The sequence below is a fragment of the Gambusia affinis genome, linkage group LG14 (genome assembly GCF_019740435.1).
Source record: "Gambusia affinis linkage group LG14, SWU_Gaff_1.0, whole genome shotgun sequence".
In the NCBI taxonomy this organism is placed as follows: domain Eukaryota; kingdom Metazoa; phylum Chordata; class Actinopteri; order Cyprinodontiformes; family Poeciliidae; genus Gambusia; species Gambusia affinis.
The window spans coordinates 166,118-185,568 of record NC_057881.1 but is presented as its reverse complement, the minus strand read 5'-3'; the positions used below and the strand labels follow the sequence as shown (position 1 = coordinate 185,568).

The 19,451-nt window shown below is 43.2% G+C and overlaps 2 protein-coding genes across 8 annotated transcripts; one reads left to right on the top strand and one right to left on the bottom strand.

Moving 5' to 3' along the window:
• Window positions 1-267: 267 nt before the first annotated feature.
• Window positions 268-19,340, bottom strand: fbxl6 (F-box and leucine-rich repeat protein 6). 5 transcript variants are annotated; one of them, XM_044138447.1, is made up of 11 exons: window positions 18,912-19,340; window positions 18,341-18,630; window positions 6,821-7,258; window positions 6,567-6,725; window positions 6,409-6,472; window positions 6,118-6,249; window positions 5,781-5,888; window positions 5,595-5,708; window positions 2,214-2,445; window positions 1,126-1,369; window positions 268-502 (listed from the first exon to the last, which is right to left on the bottom strand). In XM_044138447.1, the coding sequence occupies exons 3-11, from the start codon at window positions 7,243-7,245 to the stop codon at window positions 373-375; spliced, it is 1,608 nt and encodes a 535-aa protein (XP_043994382.1). In that variant the 5' UTR covers window positions 7,246-7,258; window positions 18,341-18,630; window positions 18,912-19,340; the 3' UTR covers window positions 268-372. The 5 variants fall into 5 exon arrangements, with proteins under 5 accessions (XP_043994382.1, XP_043994381.1, XP_043994378.1 ...); XM_044138446.1 differs by having other exon boundaries at window positions 6,821-7,253; window positions 18,341-19,340; XM_044138443.1 differs by lacking the exons at window positions 18,341-18,630; window positions 18,912-19,340 and adding an exon at window positions 9,569-9,685 and having other exon boundaries at window positions 6,821-7,253.
• Window positions 9,616-18,097, top strand: LOC122843586. Of its 3 annotated transcripts, XM_044138440.1 has the most exons (4): window positions 9,703-9,742; window positions 11,618-11,694; window positions 13,126-13,192; window positions 15,349-18,097. In XM_044138440.1, the coding sequence occupies exons 3-4, from the start codon at window positions 13,132-13,134 to the stop codon at window positions 17,898-17,900; spliced, it is 2,613 nt and encodes an 870-aa protein (XP_043994375.1). In that variant the 5' UTR covers window positions 9,703-9,742; window positions 11,618-11,694; window positions 13,126-13,131; the 3' UTR covers window positions 17,901-18,097. The 3 variants fall into 3 exon arrangements, with proteins under 3 accessions (XP_043994374.1, XP_043994376.1, XP_043994375.1); XM_044138439.1 differs by lacking the exon at window positions 11,618-11,694 and having other exon boundaries at window positions 9,616-9,742; XM_044138441.1 differs by lacking the exons at window positions 11,618-11,694; window positions 13,126-13,192 and having other exon boundaries at window positions 9,660-9,742.
• Window positions 19,341-19,451: the final 111 nt, after the last annotated feature.

Below are 19,451 nucleotides of genomic sequence, written 5' to 3'. Positions count from 1 at the left end.
ATAATGTTTTGGTTATGAGGAATTATTAAAAATTGGTCAGAAATTCTAAAACATATTAAAATATTTTTAAATAAAAATGATCCAAGCCCAGGAGTCCATAGGTCTGAACCGGTTAATACTGGGAGTGTGTTGGGAATAAAGCCAGACGCATGAGTGAAGTGAGAACAGTATTGGTGGGAGCTCGCCCTGTAATGAGCCCTTTGTGAATTCAATTTGATACATCAAAAGTATTTTAAATAAAATTCATTATTATTACCACCACCCATGCCTTCTGGAACAGCTTTATTTTTTTAAGAATCAGAAAGAAAACTCTTACAGTTCTCAAACATTATCAAAGGCTGGAAGCACCAAATGTTCAGCTGAATAAGAAACTCAGTGCAGATTGGCCAACAGCTCACGGATTTCTTCCTGGCTGCGGTAAATCTTTTTCACTCCTCTTGGAAGGTTGCGACACGATGAAAGGTTGAGGTAGCCCAGAGCCGTCATTCGCTCGATGACCGGCCTGCAGGAAGAGGTGCAGAGAAGAGAAAACGACTTTTGACAACTGCAGGGCTGGAGAAGAACAGCATCAAGTTAAGTTTTTATTGCGCATGATTTACTGCATTTTTAAACTGTCTATTAAATGTAGACAGGGTTAGGGTTAACCCTGGGTCGGGGGTCATTTTTGGGACACCACAGAGGATTTAGGTTGTGTTTTATTTTAATATCCTGGTGGGCTAATAGGAGGATGGGGCAAAGGTCACCTGAAAGGGCAAGGCCTTGTCACCCACCCCTGATGCCCAACATTCCGAATTTGCACATGGAGTCTGCATGTTCTCCCACAGCATGCATGGATGGTTTTTCTGCGATAGTCTGCTGAGTTTGCCTCTTGCACAGTCACTTAAAGGACACTTAAAGCCCATGGACCAAGATCATTACAGTGAGCACTGAATATTGCATATTTGGTTTAGTATCTGTATTTCACAGAAGAATCTTCAGAAGAAACTGCGACAGTCCACTGACACATCCTAACAGGTTGCCTCTGATACATTCAGAGTTGAATGAGCTGCCGGCGTTCCTCTGGCTCCTTTTACATGAAATCAGACGGAAAGAGTTCCTCCACAGGTCTGGTGATGGATGGCTTACCTGAGAGCCTGCACTGTTATCTTGGTGCCGCTGAGGTTTAGCGAGAGCAGCGTGTCAGCTTCAGCAACCTGAGCAAGGAACATCAGCGCCACCTCCAGGTCGGCCTCGGTAAATGGCTGATTGGTGATGTCGAGCTGCTGCAGCGTCGGACCCCACTTCTCCATCAGCAGCTGAAGGTTCTTCTTCACTGATGTGAATCCGATGTTTTTAGTAAAATATTGACCCCAGAACAGACACTCAAGGTCTGGAAGACATTTTAAAAAGCAAAACTGATAAGCAAATGTTTCCTATCAGCTACTGTAGAATTGTCCCCTAACTGTCCTACACAAACTTTAATCATTTTTTACAATGAAACTCTTCAGCTGCTCATTTTAGCAAACAGAGCGTTGGCTAATGTCTTACATGCATTATGATGTATGAGTATGTTCACCTGACTGACCTGAGGAACTGGTATCCAAACTCTTTAAGATGTTTTTAGATTGCAACAAGAAAGTAAAATTAATTGGTTAATTATTATAAGACATTTTATTGCGTAAAATGTACTTTGTTCTATTTTAAAAGGCTTTTCTGGTTCTCTTATAATGTAAAATAATCTATTTAATGTAAGAAATAATTAATACATAATAATAACCATAATGTAGCATATTGTACAACACACTGAAATATAATTAATATGATATAATAATGTTTGGCTTCAAAGTCAAAAAGTCTCACTGCAATAATATAAAAGTAATGAATTTAAAATATAAAAATATTTATTTTGGTTTTTTTTCTAGTGGTGAGATCTGTGCTGTCGTCCACCTCCTGCTGTTGGAGCGCATTCAAACCGAACCAGAGTTCACTTCAACCGAACCCAGACCCAGAGGTCAGAGGTCGATTAGCATTCACACCTCACCAACCGAACTGGACTTTGACTAGGCAAACGGACCGGAGTTTGGTTGAAATGAACTGAACAGAGCTGGTAATGAACCAAGTAATATTTGTGAAGTTATCTCCAGAGCTCAGCTAGTGACTCCTAATGTTGCTTGGATAATTTGCTCAGTAAACATGTACGAAGGAAAAGCAGAAATGGGGCGTCTTTTACTCACTTGGACACGGTAACTGGGCCAGACCAAAGGTGGTGATCCGTGTGGAGCCTCGTAGGTCCAGCACTCGCAGTCTGTTGGAGCCGAACAGAACGTCCAGCAGAACCTGGTCGGTCATATAGGAATACTCTGTGTTGGCGATACAAAACTCATCCAGCAGCGGAAATCCGGCTTCTGACTCGTCTCTCTTACGCATCGCCTTATGCTGAATTTGGATGTTAAACATCCGGAAAATCTGAAAGGAAGTGAGAAAATAAGATTACTAGATTATCAAAAGGGGGAAAAAGTCCGGTTCCGTACAAAACAAATCAATATAAGTAGAAAACTCTTTTACATTTGTTAACATGCTTTACATTTTTCCTTCTGTGGAATAAAAGTTAAATCCATCCATCCATCATCCAACATGCTTATCCCCAGTGGGATTGTGAGAGGTGCTGGTGCCTATCCCCAGAGGTCAACAGGTGAGAGGTGGAGTCACCTGGACAGGTCACCAGTCCATCGCAAGGTAAGCTCAATATATGGAAGGTTTTGGATTTGCTGAGTCTCCCTTCCAACCGTAACACAGAAATCAGACTCTGGAAGTCTGAAACATGATGCTGGTTCATCATCAGAGAGCTACAAGAACTATCAGACACACACACACACACACCTCCAAAGTGTGCATTATTAGAATAGATGGGTAACAGCAGTAAGTTTTTCACAGTACATTTTTTTCAAAACTGGATTTTAAAGAGAAATCCTGGCACATAATTCAGTGATGAGGAGGACATTTTTAATAGATGCCGTTAAAATAGCAACAAGCTTCTAGGCTTGTTGATTTTGGACTTTATGTCTGTCTGATTGCACTCATTTAGAGATAGATACAGTGCTGCTTGAATCTATCCAACAGGAAGGCAGAAAACTCTCCTTCATGGTCTCACATCAGGTCTTTGATGGTTTCCACAGCAGGACTGGAACTGATGACGGTGCAGAAACCTCCTCTGTACAGATCCAGCTAATCTGAGGCGTTCAGGGTGTGGACTGCCATCCATTTGGAGGTGCTCCAGTAATGCAGCCAATCACAGCCAACCATAGCCAATCACAGCCAATCATAACCAATCACAACCAATCACAGCCAATCACAGCCAACCACAACCAATCACAGCCAATCATAACCAATCACAACCAATCACAGCCAACCACAACCAATCACAGCCAACCACAACCAATCACAGCCAACCACAACCAATCACAGCCAACCACAACCAATCACAGCCAACCACAAACAATCACAGCCAACCACAACCAATCACAGCCAACCACAACCAATCATAACCAATCACAACCAATCACAGCCAATCACAGCCAACCACAACCAATCACAGCCAACCACAACCAATCAAAGCCAACCACAACCAATCACAGCCAATCACAGCCAACCACAGCCAACCACAAACAATCACAGCCAATCACAGCCAATCACAGCCAACCACAACCAATCACAGCCAACCACAACCAATCACAGCCAATCATAACCAATCACAACCAATCACAGCCAATCACAGCCAACCACAAACAATCACAGCCAATCACAGCCAATCACAGCCAACCACAACCAACCACAACCAATCACAGCCAACCACAACCAATCACAGCCAATCACAGCCAATCACAACCAATCACAGCCAATCACAACCAATCATAACCAATCACAACCAATCACAGCCAACCACAACCAATCACAGCCAACCACAACCAATCACAGCCAATCATAACCAATCACAACCAATCACAGCCAATCACAGCCAACCACAACCAATCACAGCCAACCACAACCAATCACAGCCAACCACAAACAATCACAGCCAACCACAACCAATCACAGCCAATCATAACCAATCACAACCAATCACAGCCAATCACAGCCAACCACAAACAATCACAGCCAATCACAGCCAATCACAGCCAACCACAACCAACCACAACCAATCACAGCCAACCACAACCAATCACAGCCAATCACAACCAATCACAGCCAATCACAACCAATCATAACCAATCACAACCAATCACAGCCAACCACAACCAATCACAGCCAATCATAACCAATCACAACCAATCACAGCCAATCACAGCCAACCACAACCAATCACAGCCAACCACAACCAATCACAGCCAACCACAAACAATCACAGCCAACCACAACCAATCAAAGCCAACCACAACCAATCACAGCCAATCACAGCCAACCACAGCCAACCACAAACAATCACAGCCAATCACAGCCAACCACAACCAATCACAACCAATCACAGCCAACCAACCACAACCAATCACAGCCAACCACAACCAATCACAGCCAATCACAGCCAATCACAACCAATCACAGCCAATCACAACCAATCACAGCCAATCACAGCCAACCAACCACAACCAATCACAGCCAACCACAACCAATCACAGCCAATCACAGCCAACTACAACCAATCACAGCCAACCACAACCAATCACAGCCAATCACAGCCAATCACAACCAATCACAGCCAATCACAACCAATCACAGCCAATCACAGCCAATCACAACCAATCACAGCCAACCACAACCAATCACAGCCAATCACAGCCAACCACAACCAATCACAACCAATCACAGCCAACCAACCACAACCAATCACAGCCAACCACAACCAATCACAGCCAATCACAGCCAACTACAGCCAATCACAGCCAATCACAACCAATCACAGCCAATCACAGCCAATCACAACCAATCACAGCCAATCACAACCAATCACAGCCAATCACAGCCAATCACAACCAATCACAGCCAACCACAAACAATCACAGCCAATCACAGCCAACCACAACCAATCACAACCAATCACAGCCAACCAACCACAACCAATCACAGCCAACCACAACCAATCACAGCCAATCACAGCCAATCACAACCAATCACAGCCAATCACAACCAATCACAGCCAATCACAGCCAATCACAACCAATCACAGCCAACCACAACCAATCACAGCCAATCACAGCCAACCACAACCAATCACAACCAATCACAGCCAACCAACCACAACCAATCACAGCCAACCACAACCAATCACAGCCAACCACAGCCAATCACAGCCAATCACAACCAATCACAGCCAACCACAAACAATCACAGCCAATCACAGCCAACCACAACCAATCACAGCCAATCACAGCCAATCAACCACAACCAATCACAACCAATCACAGCCAACTACAGCCAATCACAGTTGATCCTGGTTGGTCTGGAGACCATGCGATGTGTGAAGAGCCATTGGAACATTTGTTTTAAATCAGTACAAATGAATTCTCCATCAGACAGAAAACTTTAGCTTGAATCATTTAGTAAAACTAGATTTTAATGACCTTCAGTTTGGGACAGGCCTTCTGTAGCGACTGAAAGCAAACAGACAGTTCTGTGTCTTTACTGTCCAGCTTCTTGTTAACTTCCAGCAGCTCCAGATCAGGACAAAATCCTTTCTGAAAAGACAAGCGCATCAATCTGTAAGAAGAGTTCAGAGCAGCAGGCAGGCATAAAAACATGAACCTCACAGCAATTGCTGCCAGAACTTTGTCATTCCTGTGGCTGCGGGTGAAGAGCATCTGCCTGATCTGCTTTCCGTGTTCCTCCAGGAAGTCCACCAGTCCCTCCACCTGAAACTGCAGCAAAGGAAAAACACTTTGAGAACCTGTTCAGATCAACCAGCTCATTATTAAATCAGTAAATCACAGTAAATCAGTCGTTATAAAACTTTTATTAGACGTTTGTTCTGAACGACTACTTTGGATCTAAGACTATTAACTCACACTTCTATCTTTCCCAAAACTACAGTTAATCCATAAAAGAATAGATTATTTTCTCCTGAAGTAGTTCAACCGTGAAACCAACCTCTGAATGCTGCAGGTTGAGGCGCTGCAGGTTGCGGCTGTGCAGGCCCAAGCTGCGCAGGCCGCTGCCTGTCACACCTCTGCAGTAAGACAGGTGGACTGAACGCAGGTGAGGACAAAACTCTGAGACAGTCTGAAGGAGATAGAAACAAGAGGAGCATAATTAACAATAGTTTAGAAAATGTGTCATTAGTATTTTGTTATTTTTGATAACCAAGTGGAAAATAACTAATGTGGCTTTTCAGATGATGTGGGAAACAGCAGATTTAAACTGTTTTTGTTTCAGCATTACCTCTAAAGCGAAGTCAGCGCTGGTTGCCCAGTGACACAGAGTGAAGTCACGCAGCTGGGAGAATCTAAAGAAGAACAACGACTCATATTTAAGGGCATCAGGTGGTTTGCTGTTTAGTTTGGATTTAAATCAGTGGTTAAACCGTCTGAAGCCCTGACCTGTTTTGAGCCAGCCAGGTAAATGTCTCCTTTATCCTGTTTGAGGTCTTCTCGGTCTGACCTCTTGCTGGTTGGATCCAGCAGTGACTTACCGCCACCTTCCTCCACAGAGTCAAAGTGGCGGCAGCGGCGTTCCACAGGCGACAGACTCTGCTGACCCTGCACCACAAAAACGACAGCGAGTTGTACCCCAAACTCTGAATCCACTCAACCACAGACTGAAGACAGCTCCTCGTGTGAAATGCTGTTAATACCTGCATAGGAAAGGCACCGCGCCGTCCTGAACAACCAACATCTGGAAGATGTTAATCAGCACTTCCTCAGGTAAAAGTTGTCCCCACCTGTCCTCCTCAGGAAACTTGTCTTCTTCTTCCTCCTTCACTGCTTTCCTTTCCAGTCTAGATTTAGGACAGACTGTTTTTTTCTTCTTTTTCTGATACTTAAGCAACTTTGCTTTGGGAACTTTTTTCCTCCTGCTAGTCCAAAGCAAGCCTTCAGACTGAGACGAAGTGTTGGATATGTAGAGAAGCATGTCTTCGCCCTGCTGGATGGTGAATGCGGGTCGGGACATTCTGGCATTTTTGGTTTTTCTTGCTTTTTCGCCCACCTTTCTTTTCGGCGCTGGTTTCCTTGCCGTTGTGTCACCGCCCGCTTCTCCGCTCTGGGCTGAGGCGTCCATCACTGCTGCTGTCCTGGTTTTAATTGTCCCAGAACAGCAGCGGTCAGCAGGAAGGGCACAAAAACAGGAAATTAATTGATTAGACATTTTTCTCATGGTCAAGCACATTAAATTGCTTCTTTATCCTATAAAAATTAGATCATTTTGCAAAAAAAAACGCTAATTATTCTTCAGATATCTTAACAGTGTAATCTGTTTCTGCTTTGATTTGAGCTGGAATAATTTTATTCTCAGTTCCAGAACTTTACAGATGTTCTGCAAAAACCACAAATTATACAGAAAGGAGTAAATATAAGAATTCACAAAGTAGCATCATTTCATGCTCTGCAACTTGTACAAATTTGAAAACATATTTATTTTTCAGCTAGATCCTGACAGAAGGCCACTTATGTCAACAAACAGAAAAGTGAGGTGTTGCCTTCAGGTTCCCCAGACCTCACTCTGGATAAACCAGTCCTACCAGCAGCTTCCACTTCCAAACCCAGTCTAACCAGCTCTTATTTACACATTTTCATGTCAAGTCTGTTGTTTTAATATTTCTCTAAATATCCATCTGTAACCTGTATTTCTCTTTTGTTATAATAACACAAAATGTCCTTTTTTGGTTATTGATGCTGTTCCTTGCCTGACTGAAACACCTGTAAAAACTCTGTCATTGTTTTGGGGCGTGCTCTGATGGCGTAGAGGTTAGAGCGCCCCATATTTGGAGGCCTTCAGTCCTCGACGCAGCCGTCGCGGGTTCGATTCCCGGACCCGACGACATTTGCCGCATGTTTTTCCCCCTCTCCTTCCCTCTTTCCTGTCAGCCTACTGTGGTATAAGGGATACTAGAGCCCACAAAAAGGACCCCCTGGTGGGGAAAAAAAACAACAAAAAACTCTGTCATTGTTTTAACCGTGTTACTTTAAGATTTCTTCTTCTGTGGTATTGTCTGTAAATTGTTTGCGCTCTTGGCCCCACCCCTTTTGTCATGTTATCCTGCCAGAGAGGTGTGTGCTTTTTATTTTTAATCTAAATACATCCAGTTTATGTATAGATCTATAAGTTAATGTTTGTTATCACCATTGTAATATATGAATCCATTCTGTAATGTAAACATTTAAGTGAACCTACAATCGCAAAATAGCAGGAATTAACTTTAGTTTTGTTATATACTTTTGTTTTGTGAAGGGCTTGGAGCGAGCGGTCATAACGCGGTGGTTTTCTGTTTGTTGTTCTCGTCAGAACAAATTGAGAAACCATCCATTTAAAGACAAACCGTGCCATGGCCTGATAATTCAATAAAACCAGCACAACGCAGAAATGATCCGGTTACACTTGCTCATTTTTAACATTCTTTAAATTAACCTACTCAGTTTTAAATTAGTTTTATCTATTTTTAATAATTATACATTATTATTTCTTCTGTAAATTTGCCCTTACTGACCTGTTTCTTTTCTTGTTTTACTGTTTTTATATTTCTTGCCTACCTGTGAAACACGCTTCCATTTACCTTTAATGATGTAGTTTTAGTCTAACCTACAATACAGGAAGGATCTCCTGCTAATAGATAGATTGATAGATATTAATTTTTTTCACTATTTGTAGTTAGTTTCTGTACTTTTCCAAAATCATTTAGTGAACATGTCAAATATGATTTCCCCTTGTGCTTTCTTAAAGTCACTTTGGTCAATTTTTTTTTTGTGTGAATAGTTGAGTTAATATTATGTTCATGATTTTTTTTTTGGCCAGAAATAGAAGGACACACTGTGTTTTTTTTACCGTCTTTTTTGTGGGCTCTAGTGTCCCTTATACGAAAGTAGGCTGACAGGAAAGGGGGAACGAGAGGGAGGAAGACACGCGGCAGGACTTAAGGCCTCCAAGCATGGGTCGCGCCATCCCCTACGCCGCCACGGCACGCCCACACACTGCGTTTACTCTCTGGGGCTTTCAAATCAGTAGTTGGTGATTTTTATTGAATATCTATGTTGTTTGCAGAACCTAAAATAAGCTTTCCAGTTGGGTTAAAGTTCCTGAGTTTAAAGCTGTCATCATACCATAAATTTGTACTTTTACTGGTCTCTTTTTAATGTTTTAAGACTCGTTTATCCCTTCCTTTCAGTTCCAACGAAGATGCGCGCGCATGTTGCTTGTTTACAACCCGAAGCTTAGCATTGGCTAAGTAGCACTTGCTAACTAGCTTCAGCTAACTATGATAATTGAACAAAATAACGTTGTATAATATATCTTAGGGCGACACGGACCGGAAGCCGTTCATATTCCGGCAGGTACTATATACAATACAAGCCGCTTATTGAAGAGAAAAAGCAAGCATTTACTTCACCTTCTCTGATGCTAGCTCTAAAAGCTGCAGCAGACCCAGGATGCATTCCGCCTTTCTATTCTGATTGGTCAAGACCTTAACAACCGCCGGCCTTTAGGCGAATCTAACCAATCACGGAGCAGCACCGATCTTTCGTTTTTCTTAAGCAGCAAGTCGAGTTGGGCTGATTACAGGGGAAATCGGCTTTACGTGGCTTAAATTAGCTGAGTTTATTCCAGTTAAAGTGCTGCTAACAGTAGCTGTAGCTCCTCTGCGCTAACTCATGGCCCTGCGGATAGGCATTCCTGCAGAACAGCGTTACAGTTCAGCCCACTGTTTAATTATTCAGGTTTAGATATCTTAATGATATTTTCATCTTTTGTGTAGGTGAGTGATAAAATAAAGTTCAAAGTGTTGGAAAGAAGAATAGCTCTTAAAATGAGAATTGAGGTTTTGTATTTTACCAGGCTTGGATTTTACACAAGCGAAAAGTACGAAGCCCCTAAGGCAGGGTTCCACAAAGTGGGTCCCTGAGAGCCTCCTGCATGTTTTAGTTCTCTCCCTGGTTTAACGCACCTGGATCCAATGATGGCTCTTTAGAGGCCTAAGAAGAACATTGACCTGCTGAAAAGGTAGTTGGTGCCACCAGGGAGAGAACTAAAACATGCAGGATGCCGGCCCTCGAGGACCCACTTTGGGGGCCCCTGCCCCAAGGGGACCTGGAGAAAAAAAAAAAATCCCGATTTATTTTCTCATGCTGCGCCGTTCTGACTATCTGCGCTCCCCATCAATCCTCGTGCAGATGTTAGTTTGTATACTCAACAGCTTCCTTATCTTTACATCCTACCTGTGGAAATTCCGTCCGTTTTATTTGAATAACTCTATTTAAATAATTTATAATTGACTTTCCTCAAGGTGCTCTGCTACTTCATGTTGTAGGTTTATATGACAGGCGGTTGCTTTAGTTTAGTCTGTAGTTACCATTCTGTAAACAAAAAAGTCCCTTCAACCAGGTGAACAAAATATATTGTTTTTGTGAGCTATTTTGCCCCTTTTAAATATTTTGGTTTAACAATACATTCTTTATTAAACCCTGATAAACATATTGCTATTACAAGTGATTGAGGCTGTGTATATGTGGAGTCGCCTTCTGCTCACACACAGACACACCCACACACACAGATATATGTGTGTGTGGGTGTCTATTCTATTAAGTAGCATATCAATGACCTTTACCCTGTCATTTCGGGTGCAGTGACCTGTGCAGTTTGATTAACACATTTTGACGGTGCGCTACATTTGAAAACTTATTAATGTGCAAAAAAAGAAATTTGCAGGGATTAGATGTCTGTGTTTAATTTAAATAAAAGCGTTTGCATGTCTGATACGGGTTCATTCTTACAAACACATTTTGTTTGAAATTCAGATATTGTAGCTTTATGAAACAAACTGCGCTACCAAAGAGGACTTTTGTGATGCAGAGTTTTAATGCACCAATATATTCACACATATTTAACAGGTAGACATTTTGATGAAATCTAGTGCATCATATAGGGGAACACGCTGGACAGGTCGCCAGTCTATAGCTTATCAAGATATTCAAATGAAAGATTCTGGTGGTTCTTAAATATTACATTTTTTTTAAATGCTAACTGCTAAGCACCCCTTAAACCCCGGCACTTAAAGAATGATTTCCAATTATATTTACTAACTGCTATGGTTTTGTAAGCATGACAGTAGCGATTTTTGAAATGTAACCCCAACATAAATGTCTAGATGCGCTGCTGTTGTATGAAAATCTGACGATCTGTGATTTTCGGGAGATTTTCCTTTGCGCTCTGTCACCAGGAGGGATTGATGGGTAGCACAGGTATTCAGATCACCTGCCGCTAATGACTCTCTTCAGATGCCTCTCACTTATATGGAAACCTTCTGTCAAGCACTGATCTGATGTTTATAAATGAAAACCTATGAACCTCCTCCATCGATGTGATTATTTCATTGTCTCTGACCTTTTGGATCTCCAGACAATAAGTCGGGATTTCTTTTTTTTTCTCCATGTCCCTTTAGGAGCTCCGTAGAAAAGAGAGTATTAGATAGTGTTTGAATTTCCCGATTTCTCTCCATGTGACAATGTTTTCATAAAGGTAAGGTCATTTTATTTATATAGCACATTTTCAGCAACAAGGCAATTCAAGGTGCTTTACATAAATTAAAAGGAAACACAAACAAAATAACAAACGAAAGGAAAGAGCAAAAGAATCTAATAATGTTGATTCAAAAAATCTAAACTAGATACTCCTATTCAGGCTAGATAAATATAAGCAAGTATCGGTGACATCACAGAGCCATGAAACCACGTTGCTCAGCCTCCTGACAGAAATCTGATAAGATGTTGTTACCAAGGCATGTCCTTGGGAGCACTCAGCTTCACAGCTGCATGGATAACAGGAAGGGTGAGGTGGGAAGGAGCGTTTCCATCTCTTCAAGGAGATTGAAAATATGCAGCCCTTACAAGGGAACACGGGGAAGACAATTCAGATATAGAATGTTTTAGGTTGGGTAGATTATAAATTTCAATCTTCCCTAAAGTCTCTCCGATACATCTCAGTTCCCAATCATCCAAATTAGTTTGGTCGTTCCACTGAGCCGAAACAAGCAACTTCTCCAAGATTGATTTCATTCCGTTAGTGAGTTTTAGAGTCTCAGCAAGACTCACATCCAACTTGCGTCTCTGTCCACACCAACAGTCTGAGTGTTTGCTAGTTCAGCCAAGTCCGTCACAAATTTGTCGATATGCTCCAAACAGCAGAAATCCTGTTATCTTTTTTTTCCCCCACCAGGGGGTATTTTTGTGGCTCTAGTGTCCCTTATACCACGGTAGGCTGACAGGAAAGGGGGAAGGAGAGGGGGGAAGACATGCTGCAAATGTTGTCGGGTCTGGGAATCGAACCCGCGACGGCCGCGTCGAGGACCGAAGGCCTCCAAACGTGGGGCGCGCTAACCTCTACGCCACCGGAGCACGCCCCGAAATCCTGTTATCTTGAGTAAATCCAGGGTGTATCCCGCCGGGTGTGTCCCTGAAGGACAAGAGGGCTCTCCTGTGTCCAGTCTTCTCATCGGCAAAATTTGATCCGTTGCATTGAAAGATGGGTTAACCAGATCTATAATTTGTAGATTTGAAGGATGTGCAAAGAAAGCCTCCAAAAGTATAGAAAAAGACAAAAACAGAGCAGGGAGGGAGCAGAGGGAAAAAAGCATCCACATTCACAGAGAACAAGAGGGAATTGCCCTTTAGCCATTTCCAAATCGGAAACCAACTTCAGCTTTGTGTTATAAGAGTGGTTTTATTACACTGTACTTTTTATTGAGTAATGTTGGTATTGCTGCCCCAAAATAAGCCAGTGGCCCCTAGCTAATCCCCTCTGGAGCTGGGGCTGTATAAAGCCTCCAATATGGCTGAATGCCAGCTGGTGGCTGCAGCTTTTGCTGACATTTTCTCCCAGCAACATAGACATTTCTTCCTAGAATGTGTTGTCCTGTGACTTTGAATAACTTCTATCTGTGTTTTCTTTCAGGATAACATGGAGGAAGGTCAGGACTTTTCCCTCCATGGGAAAGCGGTAGTAAATGATGCTAATCTGAGTAAGTCTGATCGCCTGATCAAACCTCATTTCTCCCTCCAAGCTGCTCGACCTTCCTGTTATCTCCAAGATCAAGGACAACAGAAAGGTCCTGATCTTCTCCAGGCTTTCTGAAAAACATTCAGGACTTTCCTTTGGGCTCTGTTTGCTGTTGCAACACCAAACTTGTGACATGTCCTTTCCTCTTATCCGTACTTTCTGAGCTGTCATGATCTCTTTTCTCTCTGAGAGGCGGTGGCAAAACCTCAAACTGCTCCCACATTCGCCGACGTTCTGCGCATACAGTTCAGGTTTCATAGTCAGGTCTACATATTGCCTACATTTCTCTTGACAAATTCCTTCTTTTCCTACAACCCTAATGGACCCTAGCTAGCTGAGTGTCTCAGCTGCTTCTCCTTCTGCAGGACAGACGCTTTTTAGTATGCTGCTCACCTGTCCGAGCCGCACAGAGCCTTCTTCATATTAATGGACCTTACCAAGCTCCGCCCACAACCGACCATGTGACCACAAGTCTCACGTTGTTTCTATGGAAACATGACTCCATTAGTGCTTCATTTCTAGCGGATTTTCACAACATATCAGCTACTAGAATGGACAGAGGAAATAACAAGTTCATGTCATCAACTGGGAGGAGGTTACTGGTTTTTCAGTCACAAGCTGGTTGCAAACCTGAAGCCAGCAGGTGTCAGTCGGTTATGGTAGATCTGACCTTTGACCTCAATAGGAGGAACCAAAGAGCTCTGGAAAGGTAAAGAAGCCATTTGTTTGTTAACATTTAATGAAATCTATTTGTTCTACTTGATGTTTGTTATGAATGACATATAATCACAAAGGAACGAGGTAATTAGTCCAACGTTTAGAAACTACAGCGGCTGTAATGAACCACAGCAAAGGTAAACAAAGGTAAAATAACCCGAACAGGTGATCAACTCAGAACCACTCCTACCTTTTTACTCTCTCTCTCTTTATAGTTTAAACACACCTGTTACCATGGCAACCGTCTGCGCCCCGCAAGACAAGCAAAGATTACGTCAAAAACAAAACATTCAGTCCGTTACGATATCAAGTTTATTTCTGGATTATTAATCGTTGGTTCCCTGAACACAGTGATGGTTGATTGACCAGCTGTACTTGGTGCTAGAGAGGCTAACAGGAGGAACAGTTTAGTCCAAAACCTTTTCTGCTAAAATCAAATCTTCAGTGTGAGTCAGATACACGTTGCATATTGATCTGTTTAGCTAACATAAGACTGTAGCAGACAGGCTACAAGGTGTAGAAGTTGTATCAGTGCTGCTATTATGCTGTACTTAGCTAACAGGAAGCAGTTTGTGAGACGGCCAATCACGTGACCACGTAGAACGGGCATCAGCCAATGAAAAGCGGCCCTGTGGTAAGGTCCATTGTCTCTGTGTCGCAAGCAAAATCGAGCCGTTTTCTGTGGCAACAGGTTGTTGCTAGGTAACCAAAGAGTGAGTGAGATAGCCTTTCTTCTGCCTACAACCCCCTAGAATGCTGTGCGGTTCTGGGTCTGAGTTCAGTGATGTTATCAGCATTCTATCAGACGTATTTCTATCGATATTGATCACATGTCTATCACGATACATATCGCCGTTTTATCGCCCAGCTCTCATGTGAGCAATGAAAGTCCGTCCAGTGACCAATTACAACATTAGCAATAATGTTTGAAATGTTATAACTAGCCCATTGTTACATCCATATAATATGATTGGTCATTGCACACATTCACAGTCACAAAGTCGGCCTTCTATCACCTGAAGAACATTTCCAGGATTAAAGGACTAATGTCTCAGCCATTATGTCTCTGACTTCCTTTAAATGTGGACTAAAAACCCACTTGTTTAGAGTTTTATTTGAAACGTAATCAATTGCAAATTTATTGACGAAACCTGACTTGATGTTCTGGTTTTATTGTTGATTCTATGTTGCATTGTATTTTTGTGTTTGATTTCATGTAAAGCTCTTTGAAATGCCTTGATGCTGAAATGTGCTATACAAATAAAATTTGATTGATTTGATTGATTGATTGATTCATACTGTAGTAATTTATGGCATATTGTGCAGCTCTACCAAACTCTTATTTAAATTTTTTCACCAAGAATGATTTTTCTTACCTATGTCCAACTTTTCTGCTTCCAGGAGACGAATACTACTGGAAGCTTATTGCAGACTTCATTGGTCCTCAAACAGGGGAGGGACTAGAACTGAACCAGGGGCCGTGCAAGAACAGACTGATGATCCAAGTTGGACTTCTGAGGGAGGACAATAATTTTCCCTGGCTTGCCATCACAGAGTGGCTGAAGAAGATCTTCCCCGCTCATCAGTCAGCTGACTTCCGCTGTTTGATCGAAAGAGGCATTGCAGCGACGCTCAGCCTGGGCATCGAAGCCAGGTTTGCCTTTCTGGATTCAGATGTCAACTTCAACTTTGTTGGCCCAATATGTGACAGTATCGGTGTGGAGCGCCAGCATCTTCTGGAGCTCAGAGATTTTTCAGAGCGAGCACGGTCCATCGAAGTCACAAATGGACTGATTGTCGAGTTGAGCAACTTTGTTGCCAGGGAAAAAATTTCCCCAGTAGTCATTGTTTCCTGGCTAAGAAACTTTAACCCAGAGTACTGTAAGAGTGGGGCCATTCAGAAAGCATACAAGCTCCTTCGGTCCAGGATAAAGAAGCTGAAAGTTTACTGTCGCAACTATGAAACGAGGAGTCACAGGAAGAATGCAGCCATTGAAAAAGTCCTTCAGAGTCCGTTTGAACTGGTTCCTAAGAAATCACCAAAACTTTTTGTAAAGAAACGCCTGAGGAGGGAAGATTACGAAAGGGTTACGGTCAAAGAAGAAGATGAATGCTCAGAAATCTCCCAAGGCGAAGGTCTTGAGGTACGCAGGGAGGAAGTAGGAACCGTGCTGCAGAGAGGAAATGCTGACGCGGGAGGCGAGGATGACGGAAAGACATCCAGCTCTGACTGCAGAGAATCCCTGACCCTGCTGGACATCGCCATGCTGTCCGTCCAGAAGCTGTCCAGCGTTTACGGCGGAAAAACTGAAGCGTGCAAAAGCGTTTCATTGGATCTGCTGAAGAATCACTACGCACTCACCTACAAAGAGCATCCAGCCATGGAAGAGTTTGAGAGAAAGGTGAACTTTGTCCGGAGGGAGACTTCCCTCGTGCACCCAGTGGTGTTTTTAAACTACAACGCTAATTACCTTGTTGATCTGCACGATGCGGTGGAGGCACAGATCATGAGCTTTGAGAAGGAGATCATCCTGTCCACTGGAGTGAAACTGGGCCGAGATAATCTTCCCAAGTTCAAGAACTTTGTCAGTTTGCCAGAAAGCGCCACGTCACGTTACATCCATATGGCCTGCGATATCCTGAGCCCGATCAGCCCGGAGAAACCGAACTACAGAAAGCATTGGGTGGCGTTCTGTGAGGAGAAGGGAAACCCCTCCAGACTTGCTGTGAACCAATCAAACAGACTGAATAATTACTTCGAAGCGGCAGCAGGTCTTATCCACCATCACAAGGAGACGGCTCTCTTCTTTGCGGATCTGCTATCGATTGCCAATGACCCATGTCCAAACATCATCCTGGAGAGCGTTGCGGCAGACGCAAATGACTCCATGATCCAGAGCTTCGTGTGTGTCGTGGCTATAATTTATTGCAAGATCCTCGGCCCCTACTGGCAGCTCCTGAAGAGCGGAGGAGAGTATGCGTTCTTCAGTCAGTTCCTGCTGTGTCTGTACCAAAGGTTCATTGACTGGTCCAAAGATCCGTCCATGCTGCTGGCACCGGAGGAGGACAGCAACGTCTTTCTGCAGTTCCCGCTGCAAGAGAAAATCTTCACCGGGGTGTTTAGCTTCTGTGGCGAGTGGCACACAAACCGAGACCTGATCCGAGCTTGTCTGAAGAGGACCATCAAGGTGATTGCTGCCGTCACAGAAGAACACCTGAAGAACTTTCTACCTGGAGGGATGTTTTCCCAGATCCCTTCCACTGATGTGTGCTTGGAGTTGGTCAGCTGTACGTTCTCCGTTTTGATGGCAGAGTATCCCTTCGGCCATGCGTATCCATACAAGAAGAAAAGGCCGGACAAGTTGTCTAAAAACTCCTCAAAGAGCCAGCTGGACAGCTCGCAGGAAGACGAAGGCATGTCTGGCAACAGCTCTGATGAAGTGTCGAGGAGCAGAAACGGCTCCCAGTTCAGTCAGAAAGAGGAGCAAAGCCCTCAGGCGAGAAAAGGTTCCAGAAGAGCCCCTGAGGAAAAGCAGGAGGAGAACATGGACAGGGACTACATTATCGCCACAGTGACCAGAAACGGAGGTCCCTGCAAAACCCAGCAGGACATTGAAAAGATGCTGCTGCGATTCGATGGGAAGTCACGACTGGAGAAACGGGAAGGGCTTCGCTGCGAGATCCTGTATCAGAAGATGGTTCTGAACAACACGAACCCACACCTGGACCACCACTGCCTCAACTCCACCCAGATGGCGCTGAAGCTAAAATTTGCTCTCCCTCGTGTCAAGCCTGGATACTCACTGGTGCTGGCGCCCAGAAAGACCAAGCTGAGGCCCTCCGGCCGGCGCGCTGCAGAGGACCGAGCAGCTCCGGCTGCCGGCGGCTTCCTGCTGCCGTCCGGACAAGCGAATCTGGACTCTTCCTCGACGGAGGTCGGGATCACCAGCTGACCTGAAACCCTACAAAGACTTCAGATTTTCCACACTAACGTTCTGCTTGGAAATGTGAAATTTGTCGCCACTCCATGTTAGCATGGAGCCGCTGCAGACATTTCAGGAAATGAAACCTTTACATTTGGGAATGTTCCCAATTTGTAGTTCAAACTTGTTCTCCTGTGTCAAAATAAACATCATTTTGTCATTTTTTTCTTGATTTTGTTTTCTTTTACCCAAAGGGTTAGTAAAATGTTTACAGCAATAAAATGTTTTGAGACTAAAATCTAAAAGAAACTTAAACATTTATAGGAAGCAAAGCTGAGTAATCATTGGGCAATGAAGGTTAAGAGCTTAAAAGTGTTTGTTTCTCTTCCTCTGCAGGTAGAACGGCAGTAGAGCGATTTTTAGAAGTGTAGATTGAGACAAGGAGGAAAACGAAGACTGTGTGGACAGACCTGTTGGAATCGTTTAGAAGTTTTTGTGGGAAGACCTTGTAGGATCATTTTGGTGCCGTTGGGATCCGGTACGTCCGGTATGTGGTTCTGCTTGGTCATCCAGGCTCAGAGTAGAGCTGCTGCTCCTCCTCACTGAGAGGAGCCAGGCGAGGCGTTCAGGCCCCCCGGGAGGAAACCCAGAGGAAGACCAGGACGATGTTCCCCTGCTGGGATTCATGGAGCAGCCGGACCAGGAGGCTGGGGGAACCTGGGTCTCCCTGGCTGCTGACCCTGTGACCTGCGACCCTTGACTAAGAGGAAGATGATGGATGGAATCGGCTAAAACAATGTATTCATATTTTTTCATAAAATTCTGAGTGAAATATTATATATTTTCTCATTTTATTTGGTAATTGCATTACACCCCCAAACTTTAAGCAAAACTGCTGAAATTGAAAAGTCTGTTCAGATAAGTCTAATTTTCAAAACAAAGCTTTCTCTTCCAGTTTCTTTAGAGGACATTATAATAAATCTGGTTGCTTGTGCTGTTTGCCTTTGCTAATTAAAATTGTGTTAAAAGTTAGATATCTACCATAGTTCCAGCTGAGGTCTTCCAAGAGACGTATTGTCCAGTTTTATTCATATTTTACATGAAGGAAAAAGCCGGAGTCTGTTTAGCAGTAAACGTGTTTTTCTTTCCCTCTTTGCTTTAAAGCCTCTTCATGTTTCCTGAACTTCGGCCCGTTTTCCGTTCTAATCTCTGACAGATAAAGAACCAGCTCTCCTTTATTCAATGATTTATGTGGCTGATGCCTTCACTGCTGTGAGAAATTACAGATTATTTATGAAAACGGGACAAGTGATCATCAGTATGCAGAAATAATCTTAATTGCGTTTCAGTTTGGTAAATTTTACATTAGGTTGCAATTTTGAGCTCGTGTGTGATGTACATCGCAATTTGAATACAAAAGCATATTTGTATAATAAATATATAGAAATTAAACAACCAAAACTCTCAGTATTACCGTCTTAGTGCCATGCTTCTGGAAATAAAATGTGCCAAATATTAAACGGTAAAGGTGCTAAATTTAAGGAAATTTCAATCTGATTTTAAAAGTTCTGAGTGTCCATG